At 44.3% G+C, this 18,845-nt stretch overlaps 4 protein-coding genes and 1 non-coding gene across 5 annotated transcripts; 3 read left to right on the top strand and 2 right to left on the bottom strand.

Annotated features, from left to right (window-relative positions):
- Positions 1-2,032: 2,032 nt before the first annotated feature.
- On the bottom strand, positions 2,033-4,156 carry LOC125768029 (ubiquitin-related modifier 1 homolog). Its single transcript, XM_049435136.1, has 5 exons — positions 4,056-4,156; positions 3,499-3,979; positions 3,231-3,298; positions 2,996-3,126; positions 2,033-2,893 (listed from the first exon to the last, which is right to left on the bottom strand). Exons 2-5 carry the CDS (start codon positions 3,558-3,560, stop codon positions 2,825-2,827), a joined length of 330 nt encoding a protein of 109 aa, XP_049291093.1. The 5' UTR covers positions 3,561-3,979; positions 4,056-4,156; the 3' UTR covers positions 2,033-2,824.
- Positions 4,157-4,395: 239 nt separating this feature from the next.
- LOC125768026 (polyisoprenoid diphosphate/phosphate phosphohydrolase PLPP6) lies at positions 4,396-5,521 on the top strand. Its single transcript, XM_049435133.1, has 2 exons — positions 4,396-4,733; positions 4,805-5,521. Exons 1-2 carry the CDS (start codon positions 4,722-4,724, stop codon positions 5,453-5,455), a joined length of 663 nt encoding a protein of 220 aa, XP_049291090.1. The 5' UTR covers positions 4,396-4,721; the 3' UTR covers positions 5,456-5,521.
- A 7-nt stretch (positions 5,522-5,528) lies between these two features.
- LOC125768016 (acylglycerol kinase, mitochondrial) lies at positions 5,529-7,174 on the bottom strand. Its single transcript, XM_049435123.1, has 3 exons — positions 6,915-7,174; positions 6,720-6,855; positions 5,529-6,654 (listed from the first exon to the last, which is right to left on the bottom strand). Exons 1-3 carry the CDS (start codon positions 7,022-7,024, stop codon positions 5,560-5,562), a joined length of 1,341 nt encoding a protein of 446 aa, XP_049291080.1. The 5' UTR covers positions 7,025-7,174; the 3' UTR covers positions 5,529-5,559.
- Positions 7,175-7,416: 242 nt separating this feature from the next.
- On the top strand, positions 7,417-18,804 carry LOC125768004 (protein daughter of sevenless). The gene is made up of 8 exons (XM_049435093.1): positions 7,417-9,380; positions 14,477-14,783; positions 14,863-16,144; positions 16,215-16,284; positions 16,347-16,604; positions 16,676-16,906; positions 16,977-17,087; positions 17,156-18,804. Exons 1-8 carry the CDS (start codon positions 9,303-9,305, stop codon positions 17,561-17,563), a joined length of 2,745 nt encoding a protein of 914 aa, XP_049291050.1. The 5' UTR covers positions 7,417-9,302; the 3' UTR covers positions 17,564-18,804.
- On the top strand, positions 13,721-13,812 carry Trnay-gua (transfer RNA tyrosine (anticodon GUA)). Its single transcript is given in 2 exon segments — positions 13,721-13,757; positions 13,777-13,812. It is a non-coding gene; the product is annotated as a tRNA-Tyr (tRNA).
- Positions 18,805-18,845: the final 41 nt, after the last annotated feature.

Below are 18,845 nucleotides of genomic sequence, written 5' to 3'. Positions count from 1 at the left end.
TCGGATGGATGGATGCACGGGAAAACCACCCCTAGTACCCTGCCCAGAAGGAGCAGTTCTTCGCCAACCCTCTTTTCTACCCACACCCCATACCCCATACCCCACAAGTCAATGCCAAATCGGCGCACTATGTACTATTTTTAGTGCCGAGTCTTTACGAATTTATCGTACTGCAATAAATCGTACCACCGTCACTGTGCACCATCGTTCGGTGCACCCCCACCCAGTTAGTCCGGCGGTGGTCACCAATGCGTTTTGTTGGTCGGTTTGTGCAGCTTCCTAGCTAGCACAAATTGAGCGTAAGTCCGCCCCAAAGATTTGTGGGGCGGCGTGAGACAACGTTGGCCGCAGTGGTAGAAAGGTGATTTGAAGTTTCTAAAAATATACAACAGTGTGTACAGTGTGATGCCGTGTGGAACCGAAACCAACCCACAAACTGCCGCAACACTTCCATCTTGGCTTTACACCTTGGTTCGAACGTAAATGTTTATCTTAAGCCGCATCTTAACGCATCGCGCGTTGTAAAAACCGTTCCAAGCGGATTGTACATTTCATTGAACTTGAAAAAAGGTAACACGGTGAAAGGGCATCCGGCTGACGGTTCGTACGCGCTGCCCGAGACAGTGCTGCTGTTGGTGCGGAATCTATCACCGGGTGACGAAAGGTTCAATCCGTTCGACGCGTAATGTTTGATCCCGTGTTTTGGCACCAGATCAAAGCTGATCTTGCGAACATGTCTAGCGGTGAAAAGTTCACGATCGTATCAGTTGTCGATGATCAATGGCGGAAGTAGTCACACCGATAAAGGAAATCCCTTTCTCGTTCTCTCCTTTTCTGACATTTAAAATTTCCTGTTAGTGTGGCATGTACATTTTCTTCCTGAAAGCAAACAAAGGATTCAATTGTATATGGACCGAAAATTAAGATATCCTATTGTTTAACCCATCCTTATTCGCCCAGTTGCACGTTGCACATTTTTCTTCGCACCTAACGCTACTATTCTCTAGTAGATGGGTAATCATCCGAGCCAAAATAGATCATCCGTACACACCATAAACGTCTTTGCTTCACATCCAATTAGACCAGGACAGCTGGCAAGGAAGATTCGTTTACGTTTCGCCCTCTTTTCCATTATGGTTTTTTTTTCTTCAAATTTTCGCGAATAATAAATTTAACGCCCGTCAAAGCATCAACTCGGTACGATCGTTTTGAGCATTTGCCCACTATAAACTATTTTCTACTGCCCACACTACCTGCCAACGATCATCACACGATCGTTCTCCTGTACCGGTGGGGGTTCACTATCCAAAACAAAAACATCAACATTCGTGTATCTTTTGTTTGGCAAATAAATCGTGGCCCCAAAACGAACCATCCCTCTCCTCCCCTTTAACGAAAAGAAGACGCGGTGTTGACAGCAGGTCCCGAAACGTACGTTTGCTCCACAATACAACCCAAGCTCCAAAAATCGAGCGTCTTTGACTGCTGTCTGGGGTGGTTATTTTTAAAATTTGTTCCTTCCGTGCTCCGGATGATTTTGTCGATCCGGCACCTAATTTTTCCAATCGTTTTTCACACAACCACAACGACGCGCATTAAGCGCATGTTAAGAGTAGAGCGCGTAATAATAATGTTTCACTTCCACGAGAGACACTAAACGGACGGTCATTATAGAGCTGTGACGTACGTCGACCTCCTATAATTGCCGGACACCTTTTGTAAGAACGTGTGTTCTTCTTCTTTTTTTTTGTTTTAGTACAGTAAATTGTTCAAAGACTTTCTTGTTATCCCTCCCGCTTTGCCATCACATTTGGTATCGGAAATGGTATCACATTTCGACAATGTAACGCTAACATTCGTATCTCCGCGTAATAAACGAGCTACACGAAAAATAATCTATGGAAAACAGATGCAACCGAACCGATGCTTGGAAACGAAACGTCGAAATATCTGCAAAACCCACGCAAAACCTTTGCTCTTAACAGACGAATGATTTGACCGCGTAAAGGAAATTACACAAACAAGGATGAAGTAATCAACTTATATTGGTATATATTTCTCCATTAATTCTGCTCGTATCCACCTAATGCTTTCCGTTCTTCTTCAGTACGATAATCATAAACAAAATTAAAAACGATATATAAAAACTCCACCCCCCCCCCCCCCCCCCAAAAAGGTTGTGGGAATTCGCAATACCGACACACGACACGCACCGCGCAGACGAAAGTACAGTGATCTGCTTAGCTTTAACCGACGAAACAAAACAAAAAAATCAAACGGGTTAATTTTGTGTTCTGTTACTTGCCCGCCGCTTTTTTTTGTATTCCTTATGCTTACATCATTTCATCAATTAGCTCTAGCATACCCTCGTACACAAGCGCACATGCAGTTTCGCTGTTGGTTGAACAAATAAATTCAAACCACTCTTCCGATTCGCAAATCAGACACGATACCACGGCACAACTCGCGAACCTTCTCGGCTGCTTGACTAGAAAAACGGGCGTCTTTCTATTATCAGCATCGTCGCTGATTTTACGCTTCATCGTTTTTTTTTTGGGTGGATTACTTGTTTGTCCTTTGTTTTTGTGTACGGGGTACGTTTGCGCATGAATCGTGAGTGAGTAAAAGCGAGGGGGGAAAAGAGTCAAAGGAGTGTGCCCACTCTTAACACTAGAACCAATCTTAACAAACTCGCCCTTATCTGTGCCTATAGCGAGCAATAGTAGTAGTAGTGGTAGTATTAGCAGCAGCGATATCTGCAGTATTAGTAGTAGTAGTAGAAGTAGAAGTAGTTTATCACAGGTATCTTTTCCGACCATGGTGCTTATCCGCCATGGAGGGTGGAAATGAAGAGAATATGATCGCCAGGCTGTAGGATGTAGTCGGTTTCACCCTGTGAGAGGAAAAAGGAAGGAAACCAACACAGGCATAAGACACGCACGCATTTTTTAACCATTGAAAAGGCTTTTGTTTAACCGAAGAGACATTTGCTTACCATCAGATCCCAGTCCGTATCGTTAATCATGACCAGGATGCCTGGCCGGACGGTGTTATCCTGGAGGAACAGATTCACATCACCCGTCAGCCGATTGTCCCTCAACCAACGGAGCATCTCCTCGAGCAGCACTGCCAGAAAAAATAAAAAAAAACGAAACATTATGCGTTAACATCAAACACCTTCAAACAACCTCTTACGAAAGGCAACACACCACTTTCCGGGACACACTTACCTATTTTTGATCCATCCAATGGTACGATGTGTTCTTTCACACCACCGAAAAGTGTTTCCGCTCCACCACTGTTTAGCGAGAGGGAACAAAAAAAAAATTACGAAAATGAAACAAACTCGGTCACGGTGCGGAAACGAAGCGAACAGAAAATGAGCACAGTGAAAAGAACGTCCGTAGGAATAGCTTTGCTTTCGAAATATTCCTACAAAACCGGTGCTGGATGACGGCAAACGGCAAAAGAAACATTTCATCTGTGACGCACGCTCACCTGAACTCGACGGTAATGGTAGAGCCACCCGAAATCACCTCCTCATCAATGGAATCGTCCATTCTGTTGCTGGCACCAATGATGAACCGTTTCAGCTAACCAAAAGATGAAACCAATCGCACTTATCGTGCTTCCAGCAAATGTTTGTTTGTTTTCTGCAAACTGCAAAAATCTTCACACTGCACTGCTTTCTGTTACGATCCTGTGCGGGGAACCGTTTGATACTGTGCCGGCAAACGATTAAGCACCACCGCAAAAACGTAGATACTATCGTTCCGGATGCGTATGAAAAACTGACTGTTTTCCCCACGAGCAGCTGTTGCTTATACAGTTGGGGTTGATCTTCGTCTGCGGGAGTGTAATGTCCACACCGACTTAAGCGTGTGTTCGTAATCGGGAACTGTTCGCGATATTTTGTCGATCTTGCGCGGTACGCTGATACTGCTCCTCACGAACCGATCTTGCGTGATCGGTCAGAGCGCTGTATGAGTAAGTGGGAAAAGTAACGGTAAGTTTTTTACTCAATGAATGATTAATTTGCCGCAACAGACACTTACGCTGAACAACAAAAAAAAGCCCGAAACGATGAGAAATGTGCTGAAAATAAACGTGTACGTATAATTTTCTGGTACAGCATCGCGTGGAAAACACGTAAATACGATGACGTTTAAAACCGGCCAAAGTTGTAAACATCAACACGTTCAGCTTCATTTGCATCCTGTTTTGCTGTTCATTTTTTAGTCTAGGTATTCTGTAAATGTAATACAAAAATGAATTGATAATTTATGAAGCGAAATAAACAATGAAATTAAACAAAAATCTAGTTTTACAAAAGCAGAAAATTAATTTTAAAATTATCATATTACAAACTAGTGTCGTTTCTGAAGGGAGCAACGTAAAAGTCATAACAAACCTGCGCACTGTCAGCTGTGTTTATTTTTCCTTCGCTTACACAGAACCAAAGAAAAGAGAATACGAAAACGGGAAAATTTGTGCAGCTGATAAATGTCGATAGGAGCGACAGATAAACGCAGCTAATCAGCTACTCTAGTCAGTCATCTCAAATCTTTGCACGACAATCAGGCACAGCTTATCTGTGCGTCTGTTTTGCATTCGTCGCAGTTCGTCCAAAACTACGTCATCGCATCACATCGTCATCATTGTCAGGCCAGAACGATATTTATTTTTAAAAGTTTTAAACCACACACGAAAGCGTTCCCAAAATGGGTGAAAGTGTAAGTGAAGCAAATTGATTTTCGGTATATTTTTTTTAGCGACGCTTTTAATACTTTCTCGTCATTCACAGGTCGACTCTAAAACGCGCCTCGAGGAGGGTAGAAATGTACCACCAGCGTTGAAAAAGCTTCTCGAATGGGACGTCGTTGTAACGAAACAGTTTGTCAGCTTTATGCTGAACTTTGTGCCACTGCGCTCACTTCGAACGCACTGCAAGGTGCTAGAGTATTCGTGCCATGGTATCGCTTGGTTGGCTGGATGGTTGGCCTTCTGCTGGATGATCGACAAGTCGGAATGGTATCAGATGCAGGTGAACCTGTTCATTGGATTACTGACGGATATTGTAATGGTGGCCGTTATAAAGGCGGCAACACGTCGCCGTCGGCCAGCTATAAACGATGATCCCCTTTGCTTCGGGCCGGATAAGTTTAGCTTTCCATCGGGACATGTTTCGCGCGGTGTGTTCATCACGACGTTTCTGATCGTACTCGATCCGGTCATGATTGTGCTGTGGCCTCCGCTACTTGCATGGACTGTGGCACTGTGCATTTCTCGTCTGATTCTCTACCGCCATCACATTCTGGACGTGTTGGGTGGCATTCTCCTTGGGCTGTTTAATGCGTTGCTCATTTCTATTCTTTGGTTCGATCAGGAAAGCAGCGTTTGGGTGATTAACTGGATCACAGACGAACGAGTGGCAGGAGCAGAATATGCTGTGTAAAATGGCCCTCTTTATGTACAATATATTTACGAATAAATGACAAGCATTTTGTCCCTAAACATCCAACAGTGGCTTCTTCCTTTGTAGATGGTTGTTTATTGTTTCTAGAACGTAAATATTTCTACTGCCTTCGGTACAAGGGTTATCCGGACGGGACGTACTTCATACGCCTCGTTGTCGATAGAGTAGTAAAGCTCCGGATCGCTCTCTTCTACCTTTAAGCGCTCCGGCAAAAGTTCTACCGTACGCACACTGATGCTTTCCTTGGCAGGACACTCGAAAAACTTGCGACTGTTCACACGTCCCCAACTTCCACCAATGAAGCTAAAGCTCGAATCCACCTGCTCTCCGACGACTACGTCCAGTTTGGTCGATTCGTCTTCCTTCTCACTTTCCTTCACTTCCACCGCTACGTTGCCCGTTTTAATGATAAGTTCCGAAGGATCCACTTCCACCTCGTGCCGAACGGAGCACCTTTCGTTGATGATTTTACTGTAATCCGTTTTGGGAGCCGTTTTAGTGCGTGGCACAAATACGGACCACCATCTGCGTGGCTGTTGTTCCTGCTTTTTTGCCGCAGCCCATTGATCGTCCATGTCTTTGTAGCAATTGCTACACCCGCTACACGGTTCCGTGTAAGCAATCTTGGCCTTGCAATTCCACGTGTGTGCTCCGTCAAATGCATTGAAAAGGAACGCGGTGTAATCACGTAACGATGCCGTGTACCAATATTTATCCCTCAGCGTAAGAATGTCCCGGAAAGCACCCCATTGCAGTGCACCGACAGCATATACTGGTTTCTCCGGAGGGCTTTCATCGGCCGCACTTGGCAATACCTCGATGCGCATAACGTCTGTCTTTTCCTTCTTTCCAGCAATGACCGCATATGCCGCATTAGCCATGGTACGAACATTTTCGAGATCGCTGTTTTTAGCACCCTCCGCCGAGAACAGTTTCATAGCGAGTGTATTGGTACGACCGAGCGGTAGTACACCAATCGGACATTGAGCCCCGTCCGGGCGACGTTTCATTCCGGAAATTGTTTCGGAAAGCGTTCCATCACCACCGCCGACAATCAGAGCATCTGGAAGGTTAGCTAGCTCTTCAACATAGCGACGGGCGTGTCCTTCGGAATCGGTTTTAACAACGTCCACCTCAAACCCAGCGAGATGAAGAATCGGTTCACAATATTCGTGGAACTAAAAGAAAGCAATTATTCATTACGACTGCCACATTGACTATCTGGTTCGAAGCCAATACTCACATCTTCTTCCGATGATTTACGATTCGCGGCCGGATTGAGAAGCACCAACACCTTCGGTGGTCGTTGGTTTAGGCCTATCTTCACGTCACCATACCTTGATGCTTCCGTGCAATAGTAACGCATTAACTGTTTGATTCTGCAATAAAACACGCTAAGTAAATACTAGCTTAATGCAACAAAACTGTGCAAACTTACTCATATTTCTCGTTCGAGTACGACACACCGTATGCTAGGGCGCTAGCGAAGACCGTCGATTTCTTCCAGTTGTTTCTCACGGCTTTGGCAAACCGTATAACAAAGGCCATTTTGGGAAGTATTTCTTTTAGAACCACCGTAAGCAAGTACTTTCTTTTTACCGGTAAAACATGTTATTTAACAAAGTGATGCACCATCGTAGCTATTTAAAATGTAGCACGTTCAAAGGCGCTGCGAGAAAATTGACGTTTTGTTGTGTAATGCAGATGTAAACAAAATCTTTCGATCCCTTCAGAAACGAATCGACAATCAATCGTACTCTTTTTGTAATTGAAGTTTATTATTTTCCATTTGTAATTCAATTTACAAAAACTAAATTTATCCAATTTAAAGAAATATTAAACTCTATCAATTATTTACACCAATTATAACGAGTAAACAATTTTGTAACGGCAGCTTCCGGATCAGAAGATTTATGAGTACTAAGCCGCACACTATAAACGTGCAAGCCTTCAGCCGAACTGGTTGTTGTCAAACAGCAGGCAGCAAAGTGCATAAATATTCTGAAAAGTTCATAAAATGTTTGTTGTAAATTGTTCGGCGTATTTTAATTAGGAAACATATGTTCCCTACCCTTTTTTCGTTAATCAGTAACCCGCGAGGGAAGTTGTTTTAATCGTGCCTCGCACAGCAGTATCAAGCACAAGCGAAAACACGGACATCTTGGCTGCAGCACTACACTGGGTGGCATTACATCGGCCATCATCATCGTCATTGTTGGTTCTTCCACCGTACACGCTCGCTGGAAGCTAATTCCGCTGCATCCGGGGGGGATCGATCGTTCTCGTCTCTGTGTCGTTGATTGTTGATCGAAATTGTTTGCTCAAACCTATCCTCCGTGGCTTTGTGGGGTTATTGTGGTCGACCGAGCAGTAAAGCAGTATTGTAGAAATAAAGCCCGTTTCTAGATTCTAGAATGTTTTGTGCAGTGAACAGTGCATAGGTATGGTGAAAATGTAAACGAGGACGGGTTTAGTTGGTGCTGCAAAATCTCGGCCACATTCAACCCTCGATCGATCGATCGGTGTAACAAGCGCTACATCTAATGTGATCGTACCCGTTTGCCTTTTGTGTGTGTTTTTTTTTTGGTCGATATTCATTCCTAAACCCCATTCCGAAAAAGTGTACGCTATCAAGTTTGTTGTGCTGTTCTGCGCGTAAGATAATTCCGCATTTATCACGTTATCGAGTGTGTTTCACATTTCGGTTCGACACACCCCGGAGGCCAGCGGTGCCTTCTACACTTCCGTCCGGTACGTCCGACCGTAGCCGGCCGTGGCTTATCAAGCTACCCCGCGACACAAGCAAGCAAGTGTCGCCATCCGTTGCCATCGCCTAACCCCCGGAGGGATTTATTGCATCGATCGCAAGCATAGACAGTGTAGGAACGGAAGGGCAACAAAAAATAAAATAAAACGACGCAGCATTCCGTTTGTGCCTTTGTGACGAACATTGTGTCAGGAGTGTAAAGAGCGATTGATAAAAGAATTCATTGTAAGCAGCGGTGCACCCGCACCGGGGTTCGCGTTTACTGTGGGGAAGTTTTGTTTGTGTATGCATATTTAGCATATGAATCAACAACATCATCTGCCAGGCGGTAGCCGTGGTTGCAAAACGACAACCACAGTAGGTCTTGCAAATCGGTCTACTTTGTGCGAGCTCTAGAAGAGAGGAGTTGCCCGTCGGAAGCCAGTCGGAAAGGGGAGATTAATCGGCTGAACAAGATCATCGCAAACAAATCGACCTGCCCAATCGTCTGGTGATGATGATGGGCGTGGACGGTAGCAGCCGGCACTAGAAGGACAACTCCCTGCTGAATCTAACCATAAACACTCACACAAGTGCCTGCCTGGAGAGTCTAGCAAATCAACATCGACAACATCGTTGGAAGGCAGAAATATAATTATAATAATGGTTCCAGCAAATCGATCGATCGTTGCTGGTGGTCGATAAGTACGGAACTACGCAACCTATTAACCAGCACCAAAAAGGGAGGCGACTTTCTATCGAAAGGTGCATATTTGGGACAATCACTGTCACCGTTAAGTCGCGATCGAAAAACGCTCGTAAAAACAGTAAGCAATCCAATTTCCAACACGTTGGAAAAGAAACGAATAAATTTTTCGTTGACCAAATGCAACCGGCAAGCAATAGAATTGACATCCCGGACAATATCCACTTGAGCGACATATAAGAAGGATACCCGCACGAGAAGAAACGTGTCAAAGTAGAGAATCCACAAACGGCCGGTCACAACATTTGCAGCACAACAGCCAAAAAAAAAACCTATTGTGTATTATTATCCTACGGTCGCAGTGGCAAAACCAGATGGCGACGACGAATAAAGAGGTCTACCACGAAGGCTGGCTCATCAAATCGCCACCGACGAAACGTATCTGGCGTGCGGTGAGTCACCAGTATATATTTATTATTCCCCTTTCCACGATTCGCCTGTCCAATCCCATCCCCATGACCTCCTTCCCACCTCCCCCAGGGGATTTTTAGATGTACACGCGTTTTTCGATTTGGTCGATTCGCGAGGATTCGCACGCCTCCGGAATATGGCAACCGGCTGCTGCCGACCTTGACCGCAGCACGGTGCTCGGTTGTGTACGGTAAGGTGTGTGTGTGTGTATGTCTGTGTCTGTTTGCATGGTAAAACTCATCATGATCGAGGAAAAAGGTGGTTACTATACGCAACTTTGTATTTTTTTTTCGTCTTCTAGAGTAGGCGCTGCTAATTTGAACACCGTGTAAAAGCGTGGCAAACATGATGAAGAACAAATGATCGCGATCGCGGTTGTGTATGGAAAATGATCGCTTCTGGTTGTTGGTTCAAGAACGTTAATTTTGTGGTCAATTTGATGAAGAAAAAAGTGGAACAATATGCCGCTATGTGCCATCTATATCAAAAATATATTATGGTTCCTCTTTTGAAATCGACTCCACACCACAACTGCCTTTGGCTAATGGCTAAGGCCAGAGACTTAAATAATCTTTATAGCTGAATTGTAAAAAAAAAATCTGGTTTTGTCCTCGATCATAATTTAATCCTTAGTACATTGTTGAGATGTACGATTACCTACAATACTATCTGCTCTTCTAGAAGACTAATCTGTATTCTATATATACAGAATTGTGAGATGAAATAACATGCAACAAAACGGAAAAACGTCTTGGGGCTGTAACTAATCGTTTTGCTTAAATTAGAATAATGTTCTACTACTGGAATTTAGCACGACAAACGATGGAAAAACATATCCATATTTTCGTTGAAATAATTATGTCCCTCTTCACGTTCTGTTGTAGGCGATCAAATTCATTTTCCCATCATTTTCAACCCTTCATTCGATCCCGTCTAATTAGATACCCATCATAATGTCCGTGTATTTAAGAGCGAAAAGAAAAACCGATCGGAAACCCACCGACCATTGAAGGCTGCTGTGTCGAAATACGAGAAACGATCGTGCTGCGTTTTTTGTGGGATGTTTTTCTCCCTTTTCTTCTTGTGCGGCATCGTCGCTCTATGATCTTGGGCCTGGACCCGTACGGAGATGATCCTCTCCCTCTCGACGATGATCCGGTTCGATACTCTTCCGCGCTCTCGGTGGTAGATGGAGCCCACCCAGGTAGAAGCTGTACCACCGTGTTCCGTGCGTACGATGTGATGAAACGGGACACAATTCAATATGGAATAGTTTGGGTTCTGAATAAAGTTTCCCAACTTATGCCCTGCTGTAAGAACACACACATTCTGCAACCAAATAATTATCATCAATTGTGATAAATTTACAAGTTAAAATGTGTTTTGTTTTTTTTTGCAAAAGATGGTACAATATCTTGCAGGTTAAATGAATCAGTCATCCGGAACAGGAAACTTCATTGAAACAGAACTCTCTGGACGTCGGATCAGATGTGATGATATACGATACGAAGATTAGATTCCGATACAAAGTATACCCAGGGTTTCGTTATCTGTTGGATTAGCCATTTCAATAGTGAGACGATTGAAGCTGAATCATTTTCAGTTTATCGGCTTAGTATCGAACCACACGCAACTCCTCCCTTACACAAGTGGAGCAAATTTGTTTGCATTTTTTCCTAGTCACTTCAGCCGCTGGAGCACGATTTAGGCCGTACAAGTGACGACTCAAGTTGCAGCCTTACACAGAACCTGACAACGAACGACAAACACTGTAATGAACCGTTTGCCTTTTATACGCCATAATCCGTATCATCGTCATCGTTGTCTGTCTATTGATGGGATGAGTCTTCCCTTTCGGCGTTAGCTCCCTCAAAGTTGGTTGATGATGGAGGATGATGCTATCGCGACGATTGCCAACAATTGTGTGCTCTTCCCACCGCCCTCGAAACCACGGCCACGGGTCTGAAGGTTTCCTCTCACCCTTCACCTGCTATCATACCCATGTTCAATGATAAATGAAACGCATAATACCAGACTCCGGCCAAAGGTTTCCGATGCGACGAGATGCAGGTCAGACGTTCAACGCAATTTGTGACCTCCGATGGAAGATGTTCCCCTTGGTGGGAGGTGGTAGCTATGGGAGGTGGGAACCCGAAGCAAAAAAAATACACGATCGCTTATAAACAAACGTCCCCAGCGTTTGGTTGCGAGCACTGGTACGCTTTAAGCATTCTATTGAGCGCATTTTCCAAGCGCAAACAGGGTGGTAAGTAGTAAATCGTACATAAGTTTCGGTGACCTTTGATCTTGCATCACTTCAATTTTGCGCACTTTTCGTTTGGGCAGGTTGGGAATTTATTTACTTTTTTTTCTTCTAAATATTAAAGTAGAGCTAACCCTGCTGGCATGCGAAAGTTTAAGCATATTTATTAATGTTACTGGAGCAACGAAGGTCGATATTATACAATTATATGATTAATAGTACAAGTTTGCAATTAAATTGAATTGAACATAAGTGACGTCCAATGCTTCAAGATGTGTTTTTTTCGGAGTGGAATGAAATATGTTGTTTGGGGAATTAGGCAACATCAATATGGATGGAAGAGGCATGTCTTAGTATTGGTACAAATTGTTCATAAGACGATCAAGGTTTTCGCAATCCTTAACAGTAGAACTTCCAAGCGTTTTAAGCGTATTTCGTTCGTGGTTAATTTTTAAACAGTTTCGAAGAGTATGAGCATATTTTGTTGTTTGTTGGAGATCGTACTATAGAATATATATGCAACATTAATGTTTCATCTACTATGGATATGTTTAACCCCAAAAAATAATGGAACGAAAATGAGGCGCTTCAGTCAATATGAGTGCTCCGCTAGTTCTAGTGTTAATCATAAACAGTTTTAAACAGATTCAACTCAACTTGGATATTTTTATTTAATAAATGTTCCTATTTATTCGAAAACTTCATTCCAACGTCTCAAGGGTTCATTTGGGATGTCGTTCAGCTACATCAGTAGACGCAGAATAATCTTCAGATGTGATCATTCTGTAGTTGTTGATCAAAATGTGGAATTTTCACACTCACTGAACATCCCTAAAACAAACCTTTCATTTATAGCCTTCTATAAACGAATATCGAAACAGAAACTGTACATTTATCTCTTTTTGTTGCTCATCACTAAATCATCGTTGACATGTATTATTTAAAATCCAAAACCCAAGTCATCATTCCACCATTTTCTCAGCTTGTTTAATAATGAAGCTTGGTGGGATCTCTAATTTCCAATTGGGGGACACATCAACCCTTTGGAACACCCAACAAAGAAGCCAAGAAGCGTAAATGTGTGTGTGGTTGTGGTCAAGACATCCAATTTGGAAATCGTCCCTATTTTGTAGCGGATCAGCTTAATTAGTTCCTTTCAGTGCAAGATGCTTCAGTGGACTTAATTTAACCAAAAACCGAAAAAAGAGGGGGCTTTTGTCTGTACCATCCGATGGGTATATAATAAGGGGGCCCCCGTTATCTCACATTTCCAATCGTCTACACAGTTTGATTCACTCAATTGCAATTGGAATGTGCTGTGATGATGATCGCTGTTCTGGCGGAAGATCTCGACTTGTTTCATCCTCTCCATCCATCAACAGTCTGGAATGAACTCTGGCGTGGTCTGGTGTTTCTGACCAATATGTTTACCCAGCAGCAGCAAACCAGCACAGCTTCCCTTCCCCAGAGCAAATGGTTTTCTCCGTAGATCGATTTCCGCTTGCAATGGAGAACTGACCTCCCGCGAACAAAACTGTTCACTGGAAAACCGTTTTGTCCGATCTTGCGTACTAAAAATAGCTCCGCTCTTCGTCTAAACTAGACCGCTCTTGCTGTTCACCCACTCTTGGGCGCTGGATCGAGCGAATCCACTACGGGAAGGGATGACAGATAGATTGGTGGGGACCCAACCCTCTCGGTTTTTGGGGCGTTTGTGTGTCCATTCACTTTTCGAATTTTTGCTTGACGCTAATGAAAGACAGTTTTCGCGGTTCATTCAAGTAAACGGTTCGCTTCGGTTTGGTTCGTCGTCGTCGGTGCGCCGTTCATTGCACACGTGTGTTGGTCAGTGACAGCGAGGTGAGGGAACTACATCACACACATGTACACACAGCCACATGTGTGCGCTCACGCATGTATTATTTTAATGTTGTCTATGGGGCAGGTTTATGCTGATGTTTGCTTGAACGCGAAGAGAAGGGGAACGAAGAGAGATAACGTGTGGTCCCGTTGTAGTATGGTGAATCAGTTCGCGTTTTGTGCGGTGGTGGTTATGTGCCTTCGATAGCTCAGTTGGTAGAGCGGTGGACTGTAGAAAGTATGAAAGTATAGTAATCCATAGGTCACTGGTTCAAATCCGGTTCGAAGGAGGAATGTGAAAAAGTTTTTTTTTACTTGTTTAATAAACCACGATTGCTATCGCTTGATGTGTGTAAACATATTAGTTTCTTAGTACCGAAACGTGTGAAAATATTGACGGTCGCATATAGTACTAATAGCTCAGTCAGTCATCATCACCGGAAACGAAACTAAACAATGCGGCTTTAATCACACAACGGATCGTATGATTCATTTCGCATTCTGCTCACATCTGGCTACGGCAACAAAGTGAGTTTGTTTATCGATACACGGGTTCGATGTTGTGTTGGGTTCTGACTTATCCAAAAACAAACGCAGCCAACAGATTCCGGCGAACCGAACAAAGTCGCAGAAATTATGTCATCGTTTCGTTGTCCCATTCCGAAGAAAACAATTCCCACCCTGGGGTGGTGTCCGCCTCAGGTCCGGATATACGATCGTGCGTTAACTCATGCTCGATGCTGCCCTACGCATTGCTGCTCCCTTTCCCTTCTCCCGTTTTTGTTATGTATGTGTTTCTTTTTATGTCCAGTCCCTTACCCTAAAAAATGCCAATCTCCTCGTCCTACATACCGCCGAATCGAATGCGTATGCTAGAGACCGATTTCGGTATGCCGATTCTAGAGTCGTCTCTTTCTGATCGCTGACACGTACGGTTCTGTTTCATTGTGACAGCGATGGCGAAGGCGTTGGTTCACGCTCAAGCAGGGTGAGCTGCCCGGTCAGTTCTTTCTCGAGTACTACACCGATCGCAAATGCCGTAAGCTGAAGGGCATCATCGATCTCGACCAGTGCGAACAAGTGGACGCTGGGCTGCGGCTCGATCGGCAGAAGGAAAAGTACGCACACATGTTCGACGTGAAAACACCGACCCGTACCTACTATCTGGCCGCGGACACCGAGGAAGACATGCGCGGATGGGTGAACTGTATCTGCCAGGTGTGCAGCCTGCAGGAAACGCAAACCGTTGACGATCGGCCATGTAAGTGTACGGCCAGAAATGATACGTTTGAAAACGTTTTAACACGCGACTAATCGATCGTTTTGTTCTTCTTTTTTAGATTACAATATCGGCGCAATCAATATGACGGATGCGGTTAACATGGCGAACACGGTTGTTGAGACGAGACCACCGGGAAGATCGATCAGTAATGGTGCAGCAGCAATCACAACGGAAACGGACGTATCGAACGAAACTGAAACGACCATGCTGAATCATTCGGTTGCGGGTGAAGTAACGGCAGAACAGCAAGCGCAACAGCAGCAAGCACAATCACAGCAGAAGCGTACTCCAGCGGCGTACAACCCATACGGCACGTACCAGAACGAAGAAATGATGGGCTTTCGTTCGATGGATTACACCAACCGGGAGACGATCATCTGTGAGGCGAAGTTGGGTCAACCCGCATCAAGCGCTGCCGAAGCATACTCCAATCTGGACGTTATTATCGAACGCTCCCAGTCGCTGCGTGGTAAACCGACGTCGAAAAGTGGTGAACCATCGTCATCTTCCGCTACGAATGGTATTGGTGCGAGCAGCCCAATGATACACCACATGCGAACACAATCACTTAACATCGAGCAGCAGCAGCAGCAGCAGCGCGGTGGTAAGAAGATACCCGAAAATCTTAAACTAACCGATCGCTCCCCGTCGACGAGTGCGTTCGACAGTGGACCGGAACAACCGTCCCCAGCACTGAGCACCTCGTCCGGTCCGTACATACCGATCAGTGAGTGTTATTCGGGCAGCCCGGTTACACCGTTGAACTCCCTTGATCCGCGGTTTTATGAGACACCGCGTAGCCACACCAATATCGGCTTCAATCTCGTCAACAACGAGCAGCCGTACTCGCCAAAGAGAAACAACGTCGGTGGTGGACCGCTAGCAGCAGCGTCCGGCAATGGTGCCGGTGGACCATCGTCCCTAGCCGTAACGATGAAAGGTGTTGGACTGCCGATCAGTGGTAGTGGTAAATCTAGTCCATCCGACTCGGAAAGCGTATTTACCGATGACGAATGGACCGGTTCACCGGGTGATGGTTCGCGCAGCACTAGAGAAGGAGGAGGAAGCCGTGGTGGTGGCGGTGGAGGAGGAGAAGGATCGAGTGGCAAAGGTGGAACGATCGATCGTAATACCCGACCGTCGGATAGCTCCATCGAGAACGATGCCGTCGGATGGACGTATGTGCAGCGCTTTTCCAAAGTGCCCAACACGGAGGAAAAGCAACAGCAGTCGCAAGCTGCAGCCACTTCTGGTAATGGAAGTGCGCTGATGGGTAATGCGGCCAGTGCACCACCGAGACCACCGAAGCGTGCGAGTATGAACTTGGAGGGCATCGAAAAGTGAGTTGTGATTGTATGTTGTGTTGTGAAAATGATAATGAAAATGATTTTTCCTCTCTCTCCATTCCAGAGCTAAGGATCTTATATCTTCCGATACGGAAAATGTTTCTCCTGCCATCGGACCGAGAGAAGCTAGTGCGGTAATTATATTTAAAAAAATAAAACACTAGGGAATATCTTATTAAGTTATTGCTCTTTTCAGCATATCGAACAGTTTTACGATATTCCACGCTCTCATCAGCATCCGTACACCGGTAGCAGTATGCACCTGCCGGATGGGGACCTGCTCTCTCCGCTCAGTCAGTGTGATCTGGTCGCTTCCAGTACACCGAACCTGATCAGCGAGTTTGGTACCGGCAGCCAGTGCGGTACGCTCGGACGTCCAAGACCCCATTGCTACACGAATGCAGCCCCAACAAAGGTGGAAGGCAATGTGTTTAGGTTTGATTTCAGTGAACAGGTACGTGGGGTTGAAGATTTACGTTACCTTTAACATCCTAATATAACAAATTGGAAACCTTTTTTTTGTAGCCTGATTCATCAGCACCGGCCATTAATCGTCGCCTAAAGCCACGCTCTTCGTTCGACATTACCAAATCGGTCGAGTCTGTGACGCAGGGTGTTAAGCAACAGATTTCACTCGGTGGGAATGGTTCCCCGGCTACACCGGCACCCGTTCCCAGCATTCCATCCGGTGGTGGTCAGCAATCGGCTAAAAGTCCTCCAACGGTTGATCGTACACGGAAACCGGCTACTCCAAAGGTGAGCAGGTGATGTTGTTTGGGAAGAAATGCGATTTATTAATTCATATATTGTTTTTCTTTTTTGTCAGATCGGTACTAATTCGATGCGTCGAAAGGGTGGACCAGTTTCGTTGAATCTCGCATCGAATCAAACAACCGAAAGCACGTACGGTAACACTCAGGATGCAAACATTTCTTCGGTAAGGGTTTTCTATTGTGATTTATTTTATTAGACATTCATTCATGTTTTCTTTTCTTTCCCTCATAGCTATCGGTCATATCACCGCGCGCTGCCGGTAAAAATGAAGATCGTCTGCAGTATCTCGATCTCGACCATTCAAACAGTCCGCAAAAAACGAACCAAAACACCATCTACTCCGGTCCGAGCAGTATCGGTGGGTATGCAGGTGCTGGTGGCAACAGTACCAACCACCATCATAATCATCCGGTGGTGGCTAGCAGTTCCTTATCGCACGATATCGGTGCCGGATCGTCACGGCATCATCATCACCATCATCATCGGGACGGAGATACGGTCACCACAAAACCGGCCGTTCAAACGAGCCGCACACCGTACACGACGGTTGATTTCGTTAAAACCGATGCATTTAATCGGGTACGCGCGGATTCGGAACTTACCCGCGCTCAGTCACGACTCAAGGATCAAACGTCCTAAATGTAAGGGGGGTGCCAACTAGGAAGATGCTTTATAGCAAAAAAAAAGCTTTCCCCCATAATGTTGTGTTATAATGACAGCACTAAGAGTACGCTTTATTCATATCCACATCCAATCGTCTTCCGAATTTAGTTAAGTGTCTATCGGTTAAGTTCACACTTTCAGCATTGTGAACTGCTTTTGCAACTAACTTTCTGCGGAGAGAAAGATAGAGAGGAAAGGAAGAACATTCAGCTGACTGTGGAGGAAAAAGAAATAACGAATACGAATGAATTTCCAATCATAGCCAAGTGCAATTAATGCAAGCTCTGCCTTAACTTCTTCCTACTTCGTAAGCTTGTAGCGTTTTTACAACTAAACCAGCATTTATCTAGCGAACAAACAAAAAAATATAGGGAAAAGAACCCTTTAAATGCTTTTAGGAACTGAAAAGAATGATTGTGAAACATATTGTTCACAAACCACACACATACACACGGCGCCTGTGATTACGAAACAAAAACGTGAACGTGAAGAAACACGGAACTGGATTTTAATTACTGGACGAAGGTAAAGCAGTGGTTGATAGTTAGATGTTTGAAAACGAAAGTATTTACCAGCATGATGCGAGGATTCGAGTAGAACGGCATTTAACGGAATGCAGGAATGATTTTATTGTGTGTTAGGAAGATTGATATGAAAATGAAAGCAATTAGATAATACGCAGTTGCGCTGTAAGATTAGGATAAAATGCTAGCATAATTACAGTTGAAAATGCAAATCAGTTCGCACAAAAGAAACAAAAAAGCATTGCATGACTAGTAGAAGTAGCACAACAACAAACGTTATAGTAGCAGCATATTGCTTAGGTACGTTGTTTCCTATCAAAATAGAACAAAAAACACACATTTTCCATTAAGCTACTTCTAAAACGTTTAGGGCACCGGACGCATTTCTTTTGCATTTCTTGTATATCTTTTTTTTACATCTTAATGTGTTGCTATTATCGCTTTTTGGCGATACTCTTTTAAAATGTGTCTTTACAATTGTCTTTGTGCATTCTTTTATTTCCTTACAAAACATACTGTTTGCAAAATGTTTACAACTTTTACATACGCACATGTATTACGTTTTCTCTACTATTATAAAAGATTTTTGTACGCGCGTTACTGGTTTAGGTAGAACTTTTAAAATGTTTACGTTTTAACGTTTCGCGGAAATAAAACAATGCTATGAATTACAGCAAAGCAGCAAAAGAAAAATGATTTAAAGGGTTTAAAGATTTTGTGAAAGAAACAGTTTA

This window comes from Anopheles funestus, chromosome 3RL (genome assembly GCF_943734845.2).
Source record: "Anopheles funestus chromosome 3RL, idAnoFuneDA-416_04, whole genome shotgun sequence".
NCBI classification, from domain to species: Eukaryota; Metazoa; Arthropoda; class Insecta; order Diptera; family Culicidae; genus Anopheles; species Anopheles funestus.
The sequence above is the reverse complement of the archived record's forward strand: the minus strand, read 5'-3'. Positions and strand labels throughout refer to the sequence as shown.

Coding starts and splice junctions, on each gene's coding strand:
- LOC125768029 (XM_049435136.1), bottom strand. CDS start 3,560: ATGGACGATTCCATTGATGAGGAGGTGATTTCGGGTGGCTCTACCATT. Junction 3,299..3,498: donor ACCATTACCGTCGAGTTCAG/GTGAGCGTGCGT, acceptor CTCGCTAAACAG/TGGTGGAGCGGAAACACTTT. Junction 3,127..3,230: donor ATTGGATGGATCAAAAATAG/GTAAGTGTGTCC, acceptor TTTTTCTGGCAG/TGCTGCTCGAGGAGATGCTC.
- LOC125768016 (XM_049435123.1), bottom strand. CDS start 7,024: ATGGCCTTTGTTATACGGTTTGCCAAAGCCGTGAGAAACAACTGGAAG. Junction 6,856..6,914: donor TACTCGAACGAGAAATATGA/GTAAGTTTGCAC, acceptor GTTTTATTGCAG/AATCAAACAGTTAATGCGTT. Junction 6,655..6,719: donor GTAAATCATCGGAAGAAGAT/GTGAGTATTGGC, acceptor GCTTTCTTTTAG/TTCCACGAATATTGTGAACC.
- LOC125768004 (XM_049435093.1), top strand. CDS start 9,303: ATGGCGACGACGAATAAAGAGGTCTACCACGAAGGCTGGCTCATCAAA. Junction 14,784..14,862: donor AACCGTTGACGATCGGCCAT/GTAAGTGTACGG, acceptor CTTCTTTTTTAG/ATTACAATATCGGCGCAATC. Junction 16,285..16,346: donor GACCGAGAGAAGCTAGTGCG/GTAATTATATTT, acceptor TGCTCTTTTCAG/CATATCGAACAGTTTTACGA.